Here is a 21,803-nt window from a genome sequence, read left to right on the forward strand (position 1 = left end):
TGACAAATGCTTTTAAAAATATCTACAAGATTAACATTCATAACAGAGCTTCCGGGGCATGTATTGCTTACCTGGAGTCCAGAGGAAAGCATATTGTTAGAATGTGCACAATATACTATGCTAGCACACCTTCACATCTAAATGGTTGCATGTACTAGGTTATATAAGCAGACCCACAGATACACAATTTTCTTTCTCAAAACATTTCCACAATAGAGGCAAATAATTCACAGGAGTTTTAGAGACTTTATTACGTATAAACAATTTAAACACTTTGCCATAAATTATCTTTGCCTGTCTCTAGTCTTTGCTTAGCAGCAAATTAAAATTAATATAAAAACTCAATGAACAATTCATACATGTATATTACAAAAAAGTTTTTGTACCAAAGTTCTTATTAGCTTTTTTTTTTAAATTTTTTTTTTGTGGTGACCATTATGTGATTGTCTCAGTTTCTCGACCAAACAAACACACTAATAATTTTAAAATCTGAAACAGTGATTGTGCCTTCTGGCTGATGTATGTACAGGGTGATCTGAAGTGGTGCCCATTTGCAATAGTGTAACACAATGCCCACAGCTCTACTGGAACTGATACCAACAAACTACTGAATCTAAACAGACTACACCCTGTAACTGTGTTATACTGTCCACAATGGAATCTTCAAAGACAAACAGAGTATGAAATTTATTTGTAGTGATTATAGCCACCATTTTTAATTTAACTTTACACTCTGCCCTCTTTGAATAAATTAAACTTCAGGCCAGACAAATGCAGGGTCTGAGTGCAAGTGCAAGTTTGTTATTTTTTAAATATATATTTTTTAATTTAGTATTTCCAGTGGTCTCTCCTTTGTGTTCTCATTTTCCTCCAGTTATTACACACAAATCACCCAAAGTCATATTTTAAATGCACCTGTATTTTGCTTTAAACAAAAACCTCTTGAATATTTCTCAAACAAGCAGTCTGAATCATTTTCATCAGCTGGTCTAGTGAAGGTGGCCCTCTTGAATTTCTTAAAGTTTGCTCACATGTGAATGAAGTGAGGTAATATAATATGAGGCCTTTTTTCTATTTTTATTTCTTTTTTTTTCTTTAGACCCAGAACAAGTGGGTAATATTTTAGGGGTACTTTTTAATTTGTATGGTTAAAGGTATCAGTCTGGCTTTAGTCCACTTCAGGATGTGGTTTTTAATCACTTGAACAGTAGCATTTAACTCAAAAAATGTGAGCTTTCTTGCCACTTACTATCCCAAAGTAGCTCAGCCTAGTGCCCCCAATTAGGTCTTCATCTCCTTAGGAGAGGAGATAACAGTTGTGACTACTGATTCATCCAGCAGAGGATGACAGCAGGTTAATTTGTTACCTCTTTCCCATTTCATTCTGTCTTAAAAACTGGATGTTGCTGCTACTGTCTGCTAGCTCTGGGTACTGCTCCACTGGAAGTACATAGTATCCCTCGTAACCTTGAACCCTTCCTGTGCTCAAAAGCTGTTGCTTCTCTCCATCAGTCCATAAGCGGCTGCCCTCTTTGCCATCCCGTGCCTTCTGCTGCTCTTTGGCCCATGCTGATCCCAAGGCTCGCTGCCGAGCTTGGTCTAACACGCGTGCCTTTTCCTCATCCAGTGTGTCGGGGGTCAGTCCGTACCGTATGCTAAGCAGCAGGGTAGAATACTGGAATTCAATATTAGTAAACCTTCGAGTCCTTCCATTGATGAGGAGGGTAGGTTGGGAAACGGTAACATTTACTCCGCTGTCCAGTACCTTCCGTCCACTGGTCATCGCCAGGGTGACGAGGTCACTGTCGGATGAGCCAATCTTGACGAAGTAATGGGTATCCTTCCCCTCAATGCTGTAGTGCATCTTGTCCAGGTAGTAAGCATTGTTAAGCACAGAGGCAATTTTTCTGCTGTCTTCTGTGGCAATGCTGGAAATGCCAGTTGTTACGCGGCCTTCCTTCACAGCAAACATGATCCCTTTCCCAATAATGGGAGTCGTTGTTGCAAACCAATGCCCAGCTTTCTCTCTAATATTGGCATGTAATCTTTTGGAGATGACCTGTCCCTCGAGGGCCATGAATGCTTGATTGTGTCTTTCTGTTGTCTGTTGGACTCCAGTAATTAGCTGCAGAAATAAGCAAATAAGATAATAGGCAGCTGGAAAATGCTGACCTCAGAGACACACTTCAAACCTTGTTAAAAAGGACAACGAGAAATGGTGATGTAAAATACTACATAAACTATAAGAAATACCACTCGCCTGTTGTTGTCTGTCAGTGGGCAGACTGGGACACTTGGGAGGGCCCTGATTTAAGGTGGGTGGACAAGGACAGAAGCCATCTGGGCCACCTCTTCCCTACTTCAGTCAGGGAGTGGGAATGGGGAGTTGCCCCATCTGCATGGCACTCCCTCTGGGGAGCAGGATCGGGGTAGCAGAGTATTGGCCCACTCCATCTACCTGGTGCTCCTGCCATGGAGTGGTGCTCCAGCTGCCCACTCTCCTGCCTGTGAGCAGGGTCAGACTGTAGAGACTTAGACTCCAATTGGACTTCATGGCTGGAGCATAAGAAGGGAAAAGCAGGGCAAGCCGCTGCCTCTGGACTTTGTCAGGAGCGCAGGGCAGGTGGAGTGGGACACCCCCTGCACCCAGAATTTGCTCCATGGCAAGAACATCACACTGGCTGAGCAGGGCAGGAAGCACTGGGGAGATGGGTAGGTGGGCCTAGATCACTCAGGCCCATCCGTGGCTACGTCCCTGCAACGCTGTGCAGTGGTATGCAGTGAACCAACTAACGAGAGTAGGACTTATACAAATTGCATTTACCTACACTCAATTTTCAAAGTACCAAGGAACTGATTAATGTCAGATAAAAACACGTCTTGTGCATTTGTCTTTTCAGATACACCATTTGTATAGTCAGTCTAAACAGATATATCTATCTGGGTTATCTACAGCATGCTCCTCACAAGAGTAATCAGGAGCCAATCAACTTAAAACTTTTAAGGAGGGCACAACGGGTAGTAATCAATGGCTCGATGTCAGGTTGGCAGTCGGTTTCAAGTGGAGTGCCCCAAGGATCGGTTCTAGAGCTGGTTTTGTTCAACATCTTTATTAATGACCTGCATGAGGGAATGGATTGCACCCTCAGCAAGTTTGCGGATGACACTAAGCTAGGGGGAGAGGTAGATATGTTGGAGGGTAGAGATAGGGTCCAGAGTGACCTAGACAAACTGGAGGATTGGGCCAAAAGAAATCGGATGAGGTTCAATGGAAAAATGATGGAAGAATCCCAAGCATTTTTACAGGCTGGGGAAAGAGCGGCTAAGCAGCAGTTCGGCAAAAAAGCACCCAGGGATAACAGTGGAAGAGAAGCTGGATATGCGTCAACAGTGTGTCCTTGTATCCAAGAAGGCTAATGGCATATTAGGGAACATTAGGAGGAGCATTGCCAGCAGATCTAGAGAAGACTGAGGGGGGATTTGATAGCAGCCTTCAACTACCTCAAGGGAGGTTCCAAAGAGGATGGAGAGAAGCTGTTCTCAGTAGAGATGGATGACAGAACAAGGAACAATGGTCTCAAGTTACAGTGGGGGAGGTCTAGGTTGGATACCAGGAAAAAACTATTTCACTAGGAGGGTGGTGAAGCACTGGAATGGGTTACTTAGGTAGGTGGTGGAATCTACATCCCTAGAGGTTTTTAAGTCTTGGTTTGACAAAGCCCTGGCTGGATGATTGAGTTGGGATTGGTCCTGCTTTGGGCAGGGGGCTGGACTTGATGACCTTCTGAGGTCTCTTCCAGGCCTATGATTCTACAAGGATCAGTTGAACCAATTCATTGACACATTATGTGTAATTTCTGAACATTTCTTTACCTAGAAGATATAAGGCTAAAATGTGCCATGTGTTTAAATGGTGGGAGGGGCTGGAGTGCTAGCATGGGCTTCCCAATGCTAGGAGCCAGATCCAGGCAGGCTCCCCAATGCTGGGGGCTGGCCCCCGGGCCTTAGGTTTCCTGCCCCTGGTATAGGATCATGAGCCACTTCATCAGAAAAGTTGGAGTATAAATACAGAATCCAAGATCTATATAACAGCAAAAACAGTTACCTGTCAATTTTAGGACCTTTGTTAATGAAGCTAATTAAGTAGGCCAGATGTGTCCCTTTCATAGTTATTGATATGAAATGTGAATATCAAAGGCATAGGAAATTGTCTTTGTAGTGCGTTAACCCGTTAATATCTTGATTCAGTTCAGAAGTCTCTTTGTGTAATTGGGTGGTGAAATTCCTTTGTAGAAGAATGGCTACTTTTAAATCCATGATAGAATGGCCAGGGAGGTTAAAATATTCCCCTATAGGTTTATGTGTGTTACCATTTCTGATGTCTGTTTTGTGTCCATTTATGTTTTGTCACAGAGACTGTCCAGCTTGGCCAATATACATGGCAGAGGAACTATAAATAGGACATACCCAGCCATACTTAATTAGCTTTATTAACAATGGTCCTACAATTGGCAGGTAATTCTTTTTGCTATTATATATATACTGGATTCTATATTTCCACTCCAACTCATCTGATTAAGTGTGTTTTACCCATGAAAGCTCATGATCCTGTACCTTTGTCAGTCTCTATGGTGTCACAGGGCTGTTCTTTGTTTTTAAAGTTACAGATTAACATGGCTACCCTTCTGAATTAAGAATTTAGGGTATGTCTACACTACAAGGCTAGAGATCTTATATCACTGCAGTAAACCTACCTCTCAGAGAGGCAGTATATAGGATAATGGAACAATTCTTTCATTGACATGGGGTGAATTAGGTTGGTTTAACTGTGTCTCTTGGGGGGTGAATTTTTCACTTTCCTGAGCAATATACATTTTGGCTGTAGAGCAGCCCCCAAATTAATTACTTTTGAAACTAGAACTTGGCTTCCTAAATCACTTAGATGCTTTTAAAAAGTTTAAGACTATTTATCCAAATATTGGGCCAATTTCTAACCTCAGAAGTCAGTGAAGATACTTCACATTTATAGTAAGGTAACTAATTTCAAAGGGTTCTTTTTTACAAAAAAGCATATGCCTTTCCTAATCTGGCAAAGTAAACATTAGTTTACTTTTAATTTTAATTGTAATACTGAAACTTATAATGCAAGCCTGGCAAAAATTAACCCCCCCCCCAAACAAAAATATGAAATGTTTCCTATATGATATTGTGAGTAAAACTGTTCTGTAATAGTACAATAATTACAAACCACATTTTTATTGCCATAAATAAAAGGCATATGGATTGTAATGATATAAATAGAACAGATGGCAAGTTACATGCTCAGATTTCCATTTGCTATTGTTAATCGAGTAACAACTCAAGGGTGTATATATATGAAGAACTAATGATACCGCTATTGTGGTAATAGCGTGTTCAGTACTACAAAAGCTGACTATGTTGAATTTCATATCATCGTGAAACAAATATTGGCTCTATTGATTGTAGACGCTATGTCTATAATGATGAAATGATACTCAAATACAATATGAGACCAACAAAATCTCTTTAAGTCACTAAGAAGTTGAGCATACCTGTCCATTTTCACAGGCTTGACTCTCTGACAGCTCATATGGAGGTGGAACAAAGTACATTTTTGCTCGAGGGAAACCAGGAATGATGTTGCTGAGCTGAAATCCAAACATCACCAACCAGCTCTTCACATCTAAAAATCAAAAGTAAACAACTGAGTGAGAAATGAAGATGTGTAATAAATGTATAACTCAGGGAATCGATGGTCTAAACTCTTGATTTTAAGCAGAGTTTGACCTCTGAATTTCTAACCTGTTATTGCTTACTTGGCAGCTCTCACAAATGTACTCTTACAGCATAAACTGATGCAAGAATGACTATTTTAAATACATTATAAATAGCCAGCCAGTGACACACAAGGATACGTAAGCACTGAAACAGGTTAGCTAGAGAGGTTGTGGAATCTTTGTCAAGGAATGTTTTAAAGAACAGGTTAGACAAATATCTGTTAGGGATAGGGATGGGCGCAACTGGTCGAGTAGTCAACTACCTGATAAGCCTAGAGTTATCGGGTAGTCGAGAGACTACTCAACTACTTGCTTCCCCCCTCCCCCTTGCTACCTCTGTATTAGAGGCAGCAAGGAGGAGGAAAAGCAGAAGCTGGTGCTGGGGGGAGCCAGCTTCTCCCCAACACCATCTCTGTAGTGCGTATTGGGGGAGCAAGGGAGGCAGAGCCCCAGCAGTCTTGGAGCTGGCATGAGCTGGGACTGCTGAGTTCTAGCTTGCGCCAGCCCTGGGAGCTACCCCCGCTGTGGCTCTGCAGTTTAAATGTAGTAAGAGCCTGTGCACCCGCTCCCCTCTGCCATGGAGGCCATCAAAGCTGGGGCTGAGAAGGACAGGTGTCTCTCCTCTGCCACAGGAGCCACAGAGCTGAGGCTAGGAAAGAGGACTCTCTCTCCGTGGCAACCACAGCCCTGAAGCTGAAGAAAGTCACCTCTTTCTCCAGTCACCACAGCTCTCCACATGCCAAATTCTTCCATCTCCTCTTCTCACCTCACTGCCCCCCACCTACCTCCTATTTTTCCACCTCATCCCATTGCCTATTCACCGTTCTTCCCCAAGGCCACCACCTCACCTTCTCCAGGGTCCAGGTACCTAACTAGGGGGCTACACCTGCATGGCTCCACTAATAAGGTGGATGCCCTGACATTCTCTCATGTCACCCAGGTGCATAACTTTGAGGGAAATATTTGTGAATCACCTGAATGGAGATCATGGACCACTGTCTGAGACTATCTAGTCTAGGTATACTTAATCCTACTTCAGTGGCTGGATCAGATGTCCCGTTGGAGGTCCCTTTCAGCTTTCCATGTCTGATTCTATGTCAGCTTTCTAGTTACTCTCTTCATACTATTTTATAGAACTGACATCTAATAGATGAACATTTCCTACGGTTCCTCATAGCTACCCATAGCTGTGTCACCCCCTGATTGGTTTACACTTGAACCTCTTTAATCCAGCAACCCTGGGAAAGAGGGTTTGCTGGATTAAAGATTTTTCTGGGCCCAGGGGGACATGAGAGGGGTAGGGGTGGGGTGTTTACCTGGTGCTCCGTGTCCCCCACTGTTCCCAGGCATTGCCCCCGCTGCTATGGGAATGGCAGGGAAAAGCCTACGGCAGAGTGCAACACTGCGCTGCCATTCCCCCAGCTGAGGATGGGGAAGGGAGTGTGGTAATACGCACGGTCCTTTCTGCCTCTGCCTGACAGGATTTGTTCCACGTGTGTTCCCAAATTAAGGACACCGGGAGGATGGCGATCCGTGTACTATAATGGGGCTATACGCTGTGTGATACTGGATTAATGCTTGTGAGAGCACCTGGAAACTTGCTCTGATACAAAATGTGGTTCCTCTCTTAGATCCTACTCTGGCATCCTATGCTCATCATGGTGGTATTTGAATACCTTCCAGCAGTACATTAGGGAACATGACTAAAGTTGTTGGAAGAATTTTTCTAAAAGTGCTCAAAATATTCAGTCTGCTAGTTTTGGAAAGGATTGGCTTTGAAATCATTTAAAAAAAGATTGTGAACGTTTTTACTGAAAATGGTTTTTCCCCCCTCCCTTATTTCCTTTCTCTCTGGAAATGGGGCATGTGTGAGAGAATGAAAACTTTTTCATCTGAGGTTGTGTTGAAAAAAAAATTAAATATTTTTCAGTTGTTTGAAAATTTTTGACCAGCTCCAGCAGGGGCATTCTCGGTAGGACGGTCAATGAGTGTCAAACTCAATCCAGCACTTCATTGCCAGAGCTTGAATCCATTGCCATCCAGAAGGCTGTGTCTAGACTACATGCCTCTGTCGTCAGAGGCATGTAGATTAGACACATAGGCAAATTCAAATGAAGCCGCAATTTAAATGATCGCGGCTTCATTTAAATTTACATGGCTGCCGCACTGAGCCGACAAACAGCTGATCAGCTGTTTATCCGCTCAGCGCGCTAGTCTGGACACTCCCCTGCCGACATCAAAGCCCTTTGTCGGCAGCCCCGTTATTCCTCGTGGGATGAGGTTTAAATTGCGGCTTCATTTGACTTTGCCAAACAAACAAATCTACATGGCTCTGTCGACGGAGCCATGTAGTTTAGACGTACCCGGATATGTTAACACATTGTATTAGAAGTATCTTTTAGGGGTGGAGATGGGTCATTAAAATCTAATTGTAAGTGGGTGGAGAAATTCTGAATATGTTTGTATTCTTAATTTTTTTCCCTGCTAGACACTGAAATAAATAGCATTGTGTCCAATTTCAGATTCTATCACAATTGCATTAAAGAAATGTGTACAGATCTTCTATTATATTATACATTTTTCCTTCAGCTATATACAGCAAGAGCCATTACTCCTTTTATTTCATAGCTTCAATTTGTTATATCATATGGTAGAACATTGCCTCCCAAGCAATTTACTTTAGCTGTCCTCATCTGGCAATACAGAGGAGGTTCTTTCTCATTTTAATAGTTCATTATTTTCTATTCCTAATGTTCTTTACAGGATGTCGTTACACAGCTGGAAAAATTTTCTTCTGCAGCAAAAAGCTGCCAGCAAATAAGCATCAAGTGTTAACTGTAAATATGTCTAGGGGGCTGTGCATGAAGGTTGTATTTATTTCTCACTTATGAAAATTAACTCCATATATAATAACTTATTGTCCAAGAACATTCTTTTAGCCCAGGGAATCTTACAAGAGCAGCAAGTATCTGCAGTAGTAATAAACCGTTTTTGTTGTGGCATTAAAAGTTCATACTGTACACGCAATTAGTGTATCTTTCCTGAATTTCTTCTGTGGATGCATGAATGAAAATGAAGATTACATCTTCTGAGTGCAATGAACTCTCTTACAGTGAGAGAGGACCCACTGGATTTGGGGGCTTCTAAAATTAATCACTAGTGGCCAAAATGTGCAGTTATTAGCTGAGCCAAACCCTGATGGACACTGATCGTTTTGTTCAATTAAGGACCACTAAATTAGACCCCAAGAATGCAAGATATTTTTCACTGCTGACAAATTCTTTCCCAGTATCAAGAGAAAATTACTGGTGTCTCAAGAATGCAAAGCAATTGAAGGGCAACCTTACAAATTTAGCACACACAATGTAATCACACTTAAAAAGAACCAATAATCATAATATAAGTCCTCTTGAAGAAAAGTCACACGTTTCTTGAAGTTCTGCCACTAAAACTGTGTTAGCTCTTTTTTTTTTTAAAAAAAGTGCACTGCTGTTTTAATTACAACATGCTGCAGAGTCTCTCCGTAAAGAGTTTCTCTGAATACATCTTAATTACCTTTCTTAAAAAAATGGGCTAGCTCAAGTATGATGTGATCCTACTAAGTGGCAAATTAGTAGTAACTGAGAGGAAGTTAGATGTTTCACCCAAACCCAATACATGCAATCTAAACTGATTTATTGTCTCACATCCTAACACTACAGATGTTCCTCAGTCTTCCAAGAAGAAACTTTGCTTAAAACATTAAGGTTCTTTTCTTAAAGCAAGAACCTAAAGCAGGTTGGAGTTTACAGGCAGAAAGGGGAAAGGAAATAAGGCTATGTCTACACTGCAGAGCTATTTCAGGACACCTCTGGTATCTCAAAATAGCTATTCTACGTCTTAAGAGCAAACTCATTATATCAAAATATAACAGACTTACTATTCCAATGTCCCTGTAAACCTCATTGCATGAGGGTTAAGAGACATTTCAGAATAATGCCTTATTTCAAGATAAGGGTGCAGTGTAGACAACCTAAATGTTTAATCAGAGCTACTTTTGGCAGGAACTGAGGTCCCATGGACAAAGTCAGTAGATAATCTTAGGGTATTATTGAAGGGACAGGACATTGGACTGGGAGTCAGAAGTCCTGAGTCCTAATTCCTGACTCTGCAACTGCCCTTCTAGGTGACTTTGAACACTCCATTTCATCTGTCTTCATCTTTTCCCTTAGCAAATGGTACCATCTGTTGTACATTTTTAAATCGACATGAAAATTGCTACATAAAAACTAAATATCATTATTTATAAGTGATTCCCCTTTATTTAAGAATGCTCTTTCATGAGATCTTAATCTGGGAGTCACAACCTAGAGTCAGAGATCAAATGGGAAGGTGGTCCTAGCTTGATGGGAGAAGGGGTCTGCAGGCGGATGAGGAGGCAGCAGAGAGTCCTGGAAAGGAGAAGTTTGAGCTATTTCTTTTCCCAACACAAAATTCTAAACTTTAGAAATTTGTACTAAAACTTTTTAGTAAGCAACCGCAAACGAGTTCTCACCTGTTACGTAATTCTTTAAATCAAGTTCATTGCTGAGAGGGTTGTTGCTCTTAAACACATATAAATTGAATGGAGCAGGTTCTTTACCAATATTTTTCCACATAGTGTAATCAGGAGATGTCCAACGCCCCGCCAGAACATCATAGTCTCTTTGAGTAAAATGAACCAGTTTGGTCAGAGGATCATATAGCCCTCCATGAAATCCGATGACCAATTGAAAGTCAGGGTTGGAATCATAATATATCTCTCCATATGCAGTGTACTGAAGTTGCTTGATCATAAGTCCATTAATACTGAATACTGCCAGTGGAGTACCTGTGTTATCAGAGGCAACATAATATTCTTCTCCACTGCTACTTTCCATTGCAAAGAGATGGCCTTGTAGATCATAATATAGAGAAGTAATTTCTGAATTGGAATGATTGTAAACATGTGTCATTCTTGTAGGATTATGAAGGTCAGCATAAAAGTACTGAAGATGGTGCCCCAGGTTTGTCTTACAAGATGCCCTTCGCCCTACTCCATCATAACGGTACTGAATGCTCCACCCACTTGCTTTGTTGTAAGCTCTTGTTAAGAGACCTTTTGAGTTGTACTCAAATATATCTGAGCCCCTTTGACATAGGAATCCATCATCATCAATTTTGTACTGCATGTCACCCAGACGTGTAATCCTGTCTCTTAAATCGTAGCGTAGAGGCATCAACCGCACGCTGTTCCCTGGATTCAAGAGATGAAGATTCCCATTCAGATCATAACTGTAACGCCAGGTTGGTCTGTCATTTACTGCCACACTTTGGAGCTGCCCATCTCCGTCATAATCATAGGTATATTTGGTTGTGTTGGCATAAGGTCCAAGTTTCAGTTCTCTCTTTGTTACTCTTCCCATGCTGTCATACTGAACTGTCATCCAATACATGAGTGATCTGAACATTTCATACTGAACTTCTTTAATGCGCCCATGGGTATCAAAGTGCTTACTCAAGGTCATCACTGCCGTAGTAATTATTTGATTTATATCATAATAGATAACTCCAAATTTGCCAAAATGTTCTACTTTGCCAGAGATCTCATCGTAACGATAAAGATCAACTGGAAGAGGAGTCTCACTTATTATAGGCTTGATGCTAGCAATCCGAAAGCTATTATCATGATAGGTGTAATCAAACCTTGCATTCACCATACCTTCTTCAGAGAACCTGTAGATTTGTTTGTCAACCAATGGGCCAATTTTACGGTAGCGTATTGTACAAGAAAAGCCGCCACTCTGCAAGTTAACCATTTTCAGAACTCCAGTAGTTTCATCGTATCCAAAAGTAACTGCAGTACTGTCATAAGCAATTTCAGACAGCTTGGATAGTTTCCCATACTTGTAGAAAACTTGTCGACCAGTTCCTAAAAAAGATGTTTTCAAAATCCTCCCATCATCGCTGTAATCAAAAATCACTGAAGCATTGCTTTCAGGAGGGTTATAAATATTCCTAATGTAGCCAATAGAGGTATGAGTGGACATGCTGTGCCGAGCAACACTAGGCATGGTGACAGCATGGAGGCGGTCTGTGGAATCATACTCAAAGATGTACTGTCGTTGACTCTGAAGGAGTAGTACCATGGACTATTAAAAAAAAAAGACAAAGATGATATATTTTATAGTCTTTCAGTTTCTTTCGCTTTCTGAATTTAAGGGAGAAAAGCACATTTTTAAATCAAGAATTTACAGAATAGGTTTCAGTGTTACAATAAAAATATGTACATAAGGTTCAAATACATCTAGGGCCCAATGCTGCCCAACAGTATGAATATATCACTAGCATGTATGATGAATATATTTTCCTCTTTGGAAAAAAAAATAATCAATTCTGAGGAGGAAATGGAAGGCATTTTGTATCAACCTCTTCCATACTCTTCCTATATTGTTTTGCGGTAAATGTCCTAATTTACATCTCCATTGGCAGTTGTGATTTACACCAAATACTGTAAAACTTGTGTGGAGAAGTTAGCAGAGAGAACAGTTCTAGCATACCTAACACAATAGAAGGGGATGGGGTGCGATAGGGAGCATAGCATGAAGTGTTTTTAAGGATTAGATAAACTATCAAGATCAAAGTGGCTTAAATTAGGTTAAATAGAAATGAATTACCATATTTTCATTTAATAAATGATGATTAGAGATAAGATATCTGCAGCTACTGGGATGTTCTGTCAAGTTTAGTCATGCATTTTAAAATAGTATAAAATTCATCCTGTTAGTTCATGCTGCTATTATGGTAGCCTATTCTATTTTATGGAAATATGAAAAGAGCTGAATCACGAACAAAGTATTTCCTTTGGCTAATTGAAAAACTAAAAAATTTACAGATCTGGCATAAAAGGCTTTTTAACTGTTGGAACGTTAAGAATTCTAGGTCACGTACCTGTATGTATATAAGATCAGAATGAACATGCAATAGCAGTCTCTGTTCTGTATGTACAAAAGATGTTAAGTGCCCAAGTCCCTGCTTTAGGTGCCCAAGTCTCAATTTTGGAACCACAGTAATGCACAAAACTCCCATTTAACCCTGTGCATGCCTAAACTCACTGGAGCCTTATGTTTTTGCTGTAGAAGGATATTAGAAGCATCTATCTTCCACCTACGCCCCAAAGCTATTCTTAAACTAAGGGCAGACAGGCAATCATGTGGGGACCAATCCGGTGGGTGTACTCTGAGCATCTGGAGCTGAGGGGAGGCGGAGGAGGAAGAGCTCCCTCATAACATTTAGCCCAGGCATGTGTGGATCCTAATGCGAAGGCTCCTTCAGTCTCTCCTGTTGAAGCTGCTGCCCTCTGGAGATACTTAAGGATCCCCACATCAGCCAGCTGGCTAGAGCACTCACCTGAGATATGGCACATCTCTTCTCCCCCGCAGGTGCAGGGAACAGGTGGAGGGGCACAAACAAAGGTTTCTCACAGCCCAGGTGAGTCCCTTGCAACAGAGCTAAAAGTTATGAGGTAGGCTTCCCTCCAGCTTGTATACAGGCCTAACTCCAAAGAGGATTCTTCTCTGTGAATTGCTTACAGAGACAGGTCCCTTTCTGTAGCCCAGACTTTGGTGCCTGTCTCCGTAAGAGGGACACAGATTCTTTTGGTCAGCATCTTCCATTAGCTAGCTTAGGCTGCACTTCATGCCTAGCACACTGGCTTTTGTGAATCATGTGCCTCTCTCCCTGCATTCACTATACAGGCAACCTAGGCACCTGTGATGGATAGGAGGAGTGCTGGCCAGCACCTGGTGAGTAAGAGGTTAAACTCAGGTAGCAAGCAAGGATGTTGGCAGGGGGCCAGAAGAACCAATGGGGATACAGTGCTGAAATCTGAATCAGATATAGATACCTGGTCTGCTCTTCCTTTGTGGGGATTTTTAACCTAAGGGTTGCAAGGAGCAGATGCAGGGATCAGAATTACCATGCCTATAAGAAATATTGGACATAGGAGTGAACTGGACCTTGAAGTACATATCAGCACGGATCATGAGTAAAGGGAAGAGTGGATCTAGTCACAATCAGGGTATTTTTTCTTTAATTTGGTTGGTTGATTTAAACGTCTCTGTGTGAATCCATGCCTTCCCTTCCCCATTCACTAAGGGTATGTCTACATCACAGTGTTATTTCGAAATAAGCTATTTCAAAATAGTTAATTCGAAATAGCTTATTTTAAAATAACGTGTCTATACACAAAATGCATTTCAAAGTAGCGTTTTGCTATTTCGAAATAGCACATCCACACTGAGTGGACGCTGAATCGCATTTAAGGCCAGTTGGAACCAGGTCCGGCAGGGCATCAGTTTAGGAGTTACTTTGTGTGGCTGCTGCCTGAGGCTATCTGAGGCCTGTGCTTAAAGGTACCTCCCCCAGGACAGCCGGTTCTCAGCTTTCCCTGCTTGCTTGCCTACCTCGATGAGGGACAGCAAACCATTTTGTCTCTGCATGCTCTGGTTGCCCTAACTCGGGACACTACAGCACTCTGCAGCATGGAGCAGAGCTGCCCCTGGGCACTCTGGTGCTTCTCTTGGATGTGTTGCTGTGAGCCTGGCTGCACTTTCTGCAGGCTGCCATCCAGGAGGTCCATCGGGGGGCTGTTAGTATCTAGGAGGCCCTGCGGGAGAGCTTCTTCCCTAAGGAGCACTAACAATCTCCCTGGTGTTCCCCACTGGGGGCTTGTGCCTCATTCCTCCCTCATGTCCTTCCACTTACTCCCGCTAGCCCCCCTTCCTGATGTCAAATAAAATACATGTGTTTTTATGAACACAAACTGTCTTTATTTAACAAAACTGAGCGGGGGAATTAAACTCTGGTGAGACTGGGGAAAGGAGGCAGAAGAGGGGAGGAGAGAGGGTGGGAAAGGGGAGGGAAAACCTGGGAGGAGGGAGCTGAAAGGGGGAAGCAAGGGGAAGAAGGGGGAGGGGAAGCTCAGGGGTAGAGGTCTCTCTGGACCAACTTGATTGGTCATGCAAACCTGCTCCTGGGTTCGCATGTGGCCTTTGCTGGCCTGCTGGCAGCTATCCTGCCATAGATGGCCGCGTTCCTCCATCTAGTGCAGAGACCATGGACATTGGGAGCATCCCCCCCAAACCTGAATAAGGTCCATGATCTCTGCCCTGGACCAGGAAGGCACCTGCCTTCTCTGGGCCTCCTCTGGGCAGGCTCCTGGGAGCTGGCACACTGTTTCTGGAGAGCTGTGGAGGGCTGGCTGCCAGTGGCTTGGTGGCTTATATTTTGGGGCCACTGGGTCAGGGGCAGTGACTGCTGGCTCTGGGCTGGCAGGCTTGGAGCTGGCACAGGCACTGTGGCCAGAGTCAACCCCTTTAAGGGCTCCTCCTTGCAGGAGGCATAAGGGATCTGTCGAAAAAGGCTTTCTTTCTCAACAGATTCCCCCTCTAGACTGCTGCTTTTTGCCGACAAAGTGCTGAGTCTGCAAAAATGGTGGCCATTTTTATGCAAATTAAGCACGGGATATTTAAATCCCCGCTTCATTTGCAGTGTTGACCTGCCTAATCTGCATCCCTCTGCAGACAGAGGGATGCAGTCTAGACATACCCTAAGAGTTTTTCCCAGAGATTCTGTCTGTGTTTTAATTTGTTTTACTTAGTTGCTCTGTACACCTAACAACCAAGTATGCTGTATCAGGTATATCTTTTGTTTGTTAATAAAAATCACTTTTTTAAAGGTGATTATTTGATTCTTATGTCCTGGAAAGTTACAGAGATTGCAGCTTGTTTCCCTCTTTTCTATTTTCAAGCTCTTTTGGAGCAACAGAGCGTGGGGTACCTCTGGGGAAGGAATTCAAGTGTTCCCTTCTGTTTTTTAGGCTGAAATCACTTGATGGAGGCAGCTTTTGTTTTCTCAGAGCCAGTGCATCTGTGACCCTGGGGACATTTTTTTTTGTAAGCAGAGCCTATAGAGATAAGGTATTTAAGGTCTTTGTGGGCACTCACCTCCTGCACTCCGAGTGCCAGAGTAGGGAGCAACCCTGACAGCACCTTACACAGGCTTTGTGAGTCCCGGCATTTTCTATATCCCTACAAGTTAGGCGCTGTGATACTAGCACCACACTGCCTTTTGGACACCCGCCTTTGGAACTAATGTTGTAGTTTAAATTAAGCCACTTACTTTTTCCAGGTATGTGTAACTCCACACTTTCCCATCAGCAAACATGCGGGAGATGATTCTGCCTTGCTTATCTATATCTGTTCTTTCACTCATGGCACCACGCTGCAGTCCAGCCAGTCGTCCATTGAAGAAATAAGAAACATTGACAGCAGCAAGCCCACTGCTGGGTAGCCAAAGGAAAGGACGTCCTAGCTGATCATAAATTATTCTCAGTGTAAACTTTCGATGATCATCATATATTTTCTCTGTGCGGATGTTTCGGTCGTAATCAATGGATAACAAGTTCCTTCCATGGACCTATACAAATGTAAGAAGACTGTGTTCAGTGAATCAATAAATCCCAGCCCACAGTAACTACGACAGTGAAATACATTGAAAGGACAATTACATTTCCCAGAATTTACTTAAAAAAAAATGCAGGAATGCTTTGCTGAGACATTTTACAATGCTTCCTGGGCTAGCTGTAATTTCTGAGCAATGGTCCCTGGGTGTGTTATAAGCTCTTAACATTTAGTAGGCACCCACAGAGTATGCTCAGAAGTAATTTTTACACTAGTAGGTCTCAATATTTTTTCATACTATGACTCCACAGTACAACAGGAAAGGGTTTTGGGAACTCCCCCTTCAATCTAGCCATAGAAAGAGGAGGGCTGCCATAACCCCGAGGGAGTCACAACCCCCAAGTTTAGTGCTTTCAACACTTTCTCATTCTAACTTCCCCCCCTTTCAAGAGAGAGGCTTTTCCTCAGAGGAAAATGGCACATACAATGTTTTTTGTTCAGTCCTTTTTTGAGGCTTTGGGCTTTGATTCCACGAGGTGCTTGCTGAGCAAGCTGAACTCTCAGCATCTTGCAACCTAAGGTCCCTAGCAAGCAATAAAAATCCCATAAATTTCTTTAAGCTGAGTAAATATATTTCACTTTCTTACTTCCTTTAGTAAGACTTCCAAAAAACAAACACAACACAGCATGAAAAGTTTCAATCCCACAGGAAACGGTTTTGGAAAGTTGTGAGCAAATAAGGACAAGGGTTGTAAGAACTGAATATGTAACCTTAACTATAGCATTCACTACTGCAAATGCTATAAGAAAGATAAAGCGGTATACTCACTGGAGGCCAAGCCACAGAAAATCCAGGCCAGCACTATAATCTAATAAAGCTTCTTAAGTAATTTAATTGTGAACGCACCATTAATAAAGTAGAAGTCTTTAAATTAGATATCTTTTGACAGCAATGACTACTTAAGAAGCATTCATCTGTTCCTGGGAATTTGTTCTTCAGCTTATATTTTACAGTAGCTTTGATTAAGCAACATTTTTTCTTATCCAAATTTAAACTGCACATCAAACAATATGTAAATTAATCCTGAGCCTTCCTAGAGGACATTAAAGTTATTCTGAATTATTTTCACTGGCAGAGTAAGCCCAATTCCCATCCCTACCCACTCTGTAAGAATTCAGTTCTACAAAAAGCAATTTTAAAATTAATACAATTTTGTGTTCATAAGAAAATAATTTTTTAATTATAGTTCATTTTTCTCAGTCTGATGTTTTTCAGCTAATTCAATTCTGCTCTTTAATGCAGTTTTAATTTTCTGAGTAGCTCTTAGATATTGTTCTTCATGTGGGATTTCCCACAGAAGGTTTTGGTATTGACAAATAGACTAGCTCTGATGTGAAGACAATAATAGTACTTCAGGAAAAAAAAAAAACCCTTGGGAAAGGAAATGCTTTTCTATCTTATTCCTTGTTGAAGGTTTTAGTAGAAAGGAAATCTTGGAAGCAGAACTCAGTCATCAATGACAAACTTTCAGAAGTGGCCACCATTTTTATACATGCAAGATCTGTGTGAATGTCAAATATCTATGAAAACCCTGCACTTTAAGATCTAGTGGGGAAAATAGAGGGTGCCAGATTATTATATTATTAATGACATCTATCTATAGAATTAAAGGAACATTTTAGCCTCAAATAAATTTGGCTAATACATTAATATCATGTGTCTGTGATGATTAGAGGGAATTTTAAATTATTTAGTAGATAATTATCTTAATTTCCACGGTTTAAAAACTTTTCAAGGTGTCATTAACGGTCCTTTCTCCTTCTGGATCTAAAATTATTACAGGTTGAACCTCTCTGGTCCAGTAACTTCTGTGGTCTGGCATGATTTTAGTTAGCTGGTTGTCCACTTATCATGGGTGTGGCTAAGTTTTCTGCAGTCCCATAAAGTTTGTTTACAGCTACTAGTCCTGGCTCCTAGCATTCTATGTGGTTATTTAGCTCTAATATACCTCTAAATGTCTTCTAAGAGCAGAGTAAGCAGTGGAAGTGTTGATAATGGTGCTAGACAACACAGACCTCCCATTGTCCGGCAAATTCTCTGGTTCAGCAATGTCCAGGTCTCAAGGGTGCTGGATTAGAGAGTTTCAACCTGTAGATCACAAATTTTCTACCTCTATATGTTGCATTGTGGCTTTCTATTAGTAAGTGATGTTGCCATGTACACAGCTGTCAAACATATATGAGAAACAAAATTCCCTTGTCAACGTTACAACCTATGATCCCATAAAGCACAGTCTAAGAAGGAGTAGTGCAGAAAGCGATCTAAGGGTCATAATGGACTACAAGTTAAATATGAGTCATCCGTTTGACACTGTTGCAAAAAAGCAAACATGATTCTGGGATATATTAACAGGAATGTGGTGAGCAAGACATGAGAAGTAATTCTTTCGCTCTACTTTGCGCCGATTAGGCCTCAGTTGGAGTACTGTGTCCAGTTCTGGGCACCACATTTCAAGAAAGATGTGGAAAAATTGGAGAAGATCCAGAGAAGAGCAACAAAAATGATTAAAGGTCTAGAAAACATGTCCTATGAGGGAATGCTGAAAAAATTGGGCTTGTTTAGTTTAGAAAAGAGAAGACTGAGAGGGGACATGATAGCTGTTTTCAAGTATCTAAAAGAGTGTTACAAGGAGGAGGGAGAAAAATTGTTCTACTTGGCTTCTGATGATAGGACAAGAAGCAATGGGCTTAAACTGCAGCAAGGGAGGTTTAGGTTGGACATCAGGAAAAATTCTTAACTGTCAAGGTGAGAAACCACTGGAATAAATTGTCTAGGGAGGTTGTGGAATCTTCATCTCTGGAGAGATTTAAGAGCAGGTTGCATAGATATTGGTCAGGGATGATCTAGAAGGTGCTCAGTCTTGCCGTGGGGGCAGGGCACTGGACTCAATGACCTCTTGAGGTCCCTTCCAGTTCTAGTATTCTATGATTCGATGAGAGGCAGTGATGGAAGAACCAGAAAGTTGCTGTCTAAACCTATGGAGGTCTGCACCAGGCACCAAAATCCCATAACCAGCTCTTGTTCCTCTGTCGTCTTTCTTTGTAGGAGGCATGGTGATCTGTTTTGTTGGATGCTTTCAGTGTGGAGGGAGTGAGGGGAAACCAATTGTTTGAACATTTAGCTCTTTTGTAAGACTGTTGCATCTTTATAAACAGCTTGACATTTTTACCTCATCATAGCAGCTTCACCCAACACCCAGCCTTTGCTAGTAAACCTGCATTTAAGGGCTCTCTCCTTTGGCCTAGAAGGAAGCTGACTCTTCTTTACAAAGGTGACCAGTGACCAGGTTTTTTGTGTCAGTGAGTTGAAGTACCAGTGAACAATGACACACCAGCATGGCTACACAAAGACATTTACTCTGAGAATAATGAAGCACCTGTTTGATACTTCAGCAACTTCGTTTTCATTTGCAAAATAAGTAACACCACAGAGTATAATTCCAATGTCATATTAATTATATAGAAACCCAAACAAAATGACTATCTCCCACTCCTTTGGGGAACGCTAATAACACTAATACGACTATCATGACGGAGGATTATCTAGCAAGCTATTTTTCTTTTGTTCTGCGACCTACACACACAGCTGTTTCTTCTTTTTGCTGTCGCTGTGTAAGTCACAATAGGGAAGAGCCCTTCTAGATGTTGGTTAATGGCTCTTCCAACAAAATTCAGTGGAGGGATATTACAATGTAAACAAAAACAAACAAACCTAAAAGTGTAATTCCCCCCTCCTCTCTTTCTTAGGGCTCTGGATTGAATTGCCTGCACACCGTTCAATACACGGCTGATTTTGTATGGCGTCCATCACATAGTAACTGAGCACCCATAATCAGGGAATAACTGGATCTGAGCTGTCCACTGAGAGTCTGCAAGAAAGAGGCTCTTGAATTTGAGATTGAAATGTACCTGTGTTCCATGCACAAAGCTGATATTATCTCACTCCAATCATTGCTAATATTTACATGAGAAATTTCAAGAGGGAGATTTAATATTGAAAATGGCATTTGCCTTAAGAAATTAATTAAATACAAGGCCAGACTCCTGCACTAACAGCTTTCATTTGCCCTTGGCTCTGTCTCTGTCCCAAATTTGGGTCTCAGTTGGGAAATACGTGTTCTGATCCATCTCAAATTCTCACAGAAGCTATGTACTATGCCCTCCATTCATGCTGATCTGTCCCAGACTACAGCGCCTACCTCTCTACCTTACATCCCACCTGCTTCCTCACAATTTTCCAAAATGGTTGCTTTCATTTCATTCACTAAATAGTTTACAAAGGTGAATTAAAATAAATGAGATGCAAATAAATTCTATGCTTTCTCCTTTATTTTCAAATTGCATTTTCAGTCCACTCAACCTGTTATAATCTCATAGTAATTTCCATTTAAAAGAGCTAAATGGATATGTGATTATTGTTACAGGAACTAACACCAGACAATTAAATGTTGAGGTGTTGATAGATAAAGCTGTGTTTTGATTTGCATAAACATGATGGAAGGAAATCTAACTGGCAAGGATTCAGCTCTAAGATTTGTGCATTTAACTTCAGCTAATTACCACAAGTACCTCTATTAAGTTTTTAATATTTAGAGCAAGGATTATAGCCATTTTATTTTAGGGCCTCATTTATTTTTGTTTTGAAGACCTAGTCAAAATGCAGAGCTGATTTATCTTAGAAAATGAGTGATTACTACTTATAATCAACTTCTACAGTACAGCATATCAAAAATCAATTACACAGTCCTGAAATCCAGTCATTAAGGATTTAGCTGCTAATCTCATTCCAGTTTTTGTCTTAAAAAATACAGGAGTATGCAACTCTGAAGATACAGACAGCATAAAGAAAGCAGGGAAGGGTACTGATAACTGTGTTCTGAGAATTTGCTAACCACTAAACACCAGGAGAATGTTAAAATGTAGTATCTCCTGTCTTATTTCTCTCCGCAAGTAACTAAGCAGTTGATTCAATGTATAATATCCAATAATAAGAACAACTTATGCAATTCCTTAAGGAAGTTGGTGAAACAAGTATGTAACTGTTAGCAATTATCTTCAAGAACTCAGGGAGGACAGGTGAGGTCCCAGAGGTCTGGACAAGGGCAAACACAACACTTATCTTTAAAACAGGGAACAAAGAGGACCTGGAGAATTATATTCTAGCCAGCCTAACTTTGATACCTTGAAAGATACTGGAATGAATTGTTACACAATCAATTTGTAAGCAACAAGAGGATAACAGCATTAGAAGGAACAGCCAGCATTGGATTTGTCAAGAACAAATCACGGCAAACAAAGATAATTTCTTTCTTTGATACGGTTACTAGTCTAGCAGATACAGAAGTAGTAGATGTGATATCTCTTGGTTTTAGTAAGGTTTTTCTTACTATCTTATATGATGCCCTCATAAGCAAACTAAGGGAAATAATCACTGGAATTAACTACTATAAAATGGGTGCACAATTATTTGAAAAACCCCATCGAA

At 41.3% G+C, this 21,803-nt stretch overlaps 1 protein-coding gene across 5 annotated transcripts in view; it reads right to left on the reverse strand.

The window, feature by feature from the left end:
- Positions 1 to 226: 226 nt before the first annotated feature.
- The window catches only part of TENM2 (teneurin transmembrane protein 2), a 1,107,817-nt gene continuing 1,086,240 nt past the window's right edge, over positions 227 to 21,803 (reverse strand). For all 5 annotated transcript variants that reach the window (XM_075900181.1, XM_075900179.1, XM_075900180.1 and 2 more), the window contains 4 exons: positions 15,978 to 16,274; positions 10,333 to 11,947; positions 5,574 to 5,704; positions 227 to 2,125 (listed from right to left, as the gene is read on the reverse strand). In XM_075900181.1, the coding sequence (XP_075756296.1) occupies positions 1,364 to 2,125; positions 5,574 to 5,704; positions 10,333 to 11,947; positions 15,978 to 16,274 (2,805 nt within the window). In that variant the 3' untranslated portion in view covers positions 227 to 1,363. The remainder of the gene's footprint in view (positions 2,126 to 5,573; positions 5,705 to 10,332; positions 11,948 to 15,977; positions 16,275 to 21,803) is intronic.

Source organism: Pelodiscus sinensis, chromosome 17 (genome assembly GCF_049634645.1).
Source record: "Pelodiscus sinensis isolate JC-2024 chromosome 17, ASM4963464v1, whole genome shotgun sequence".
Lineage (NCBI taxonomy): Eukaryota > Metazoa > Chordata > Testudines > Trionychidae > Pelodiscus > Pelodiscus sinensis.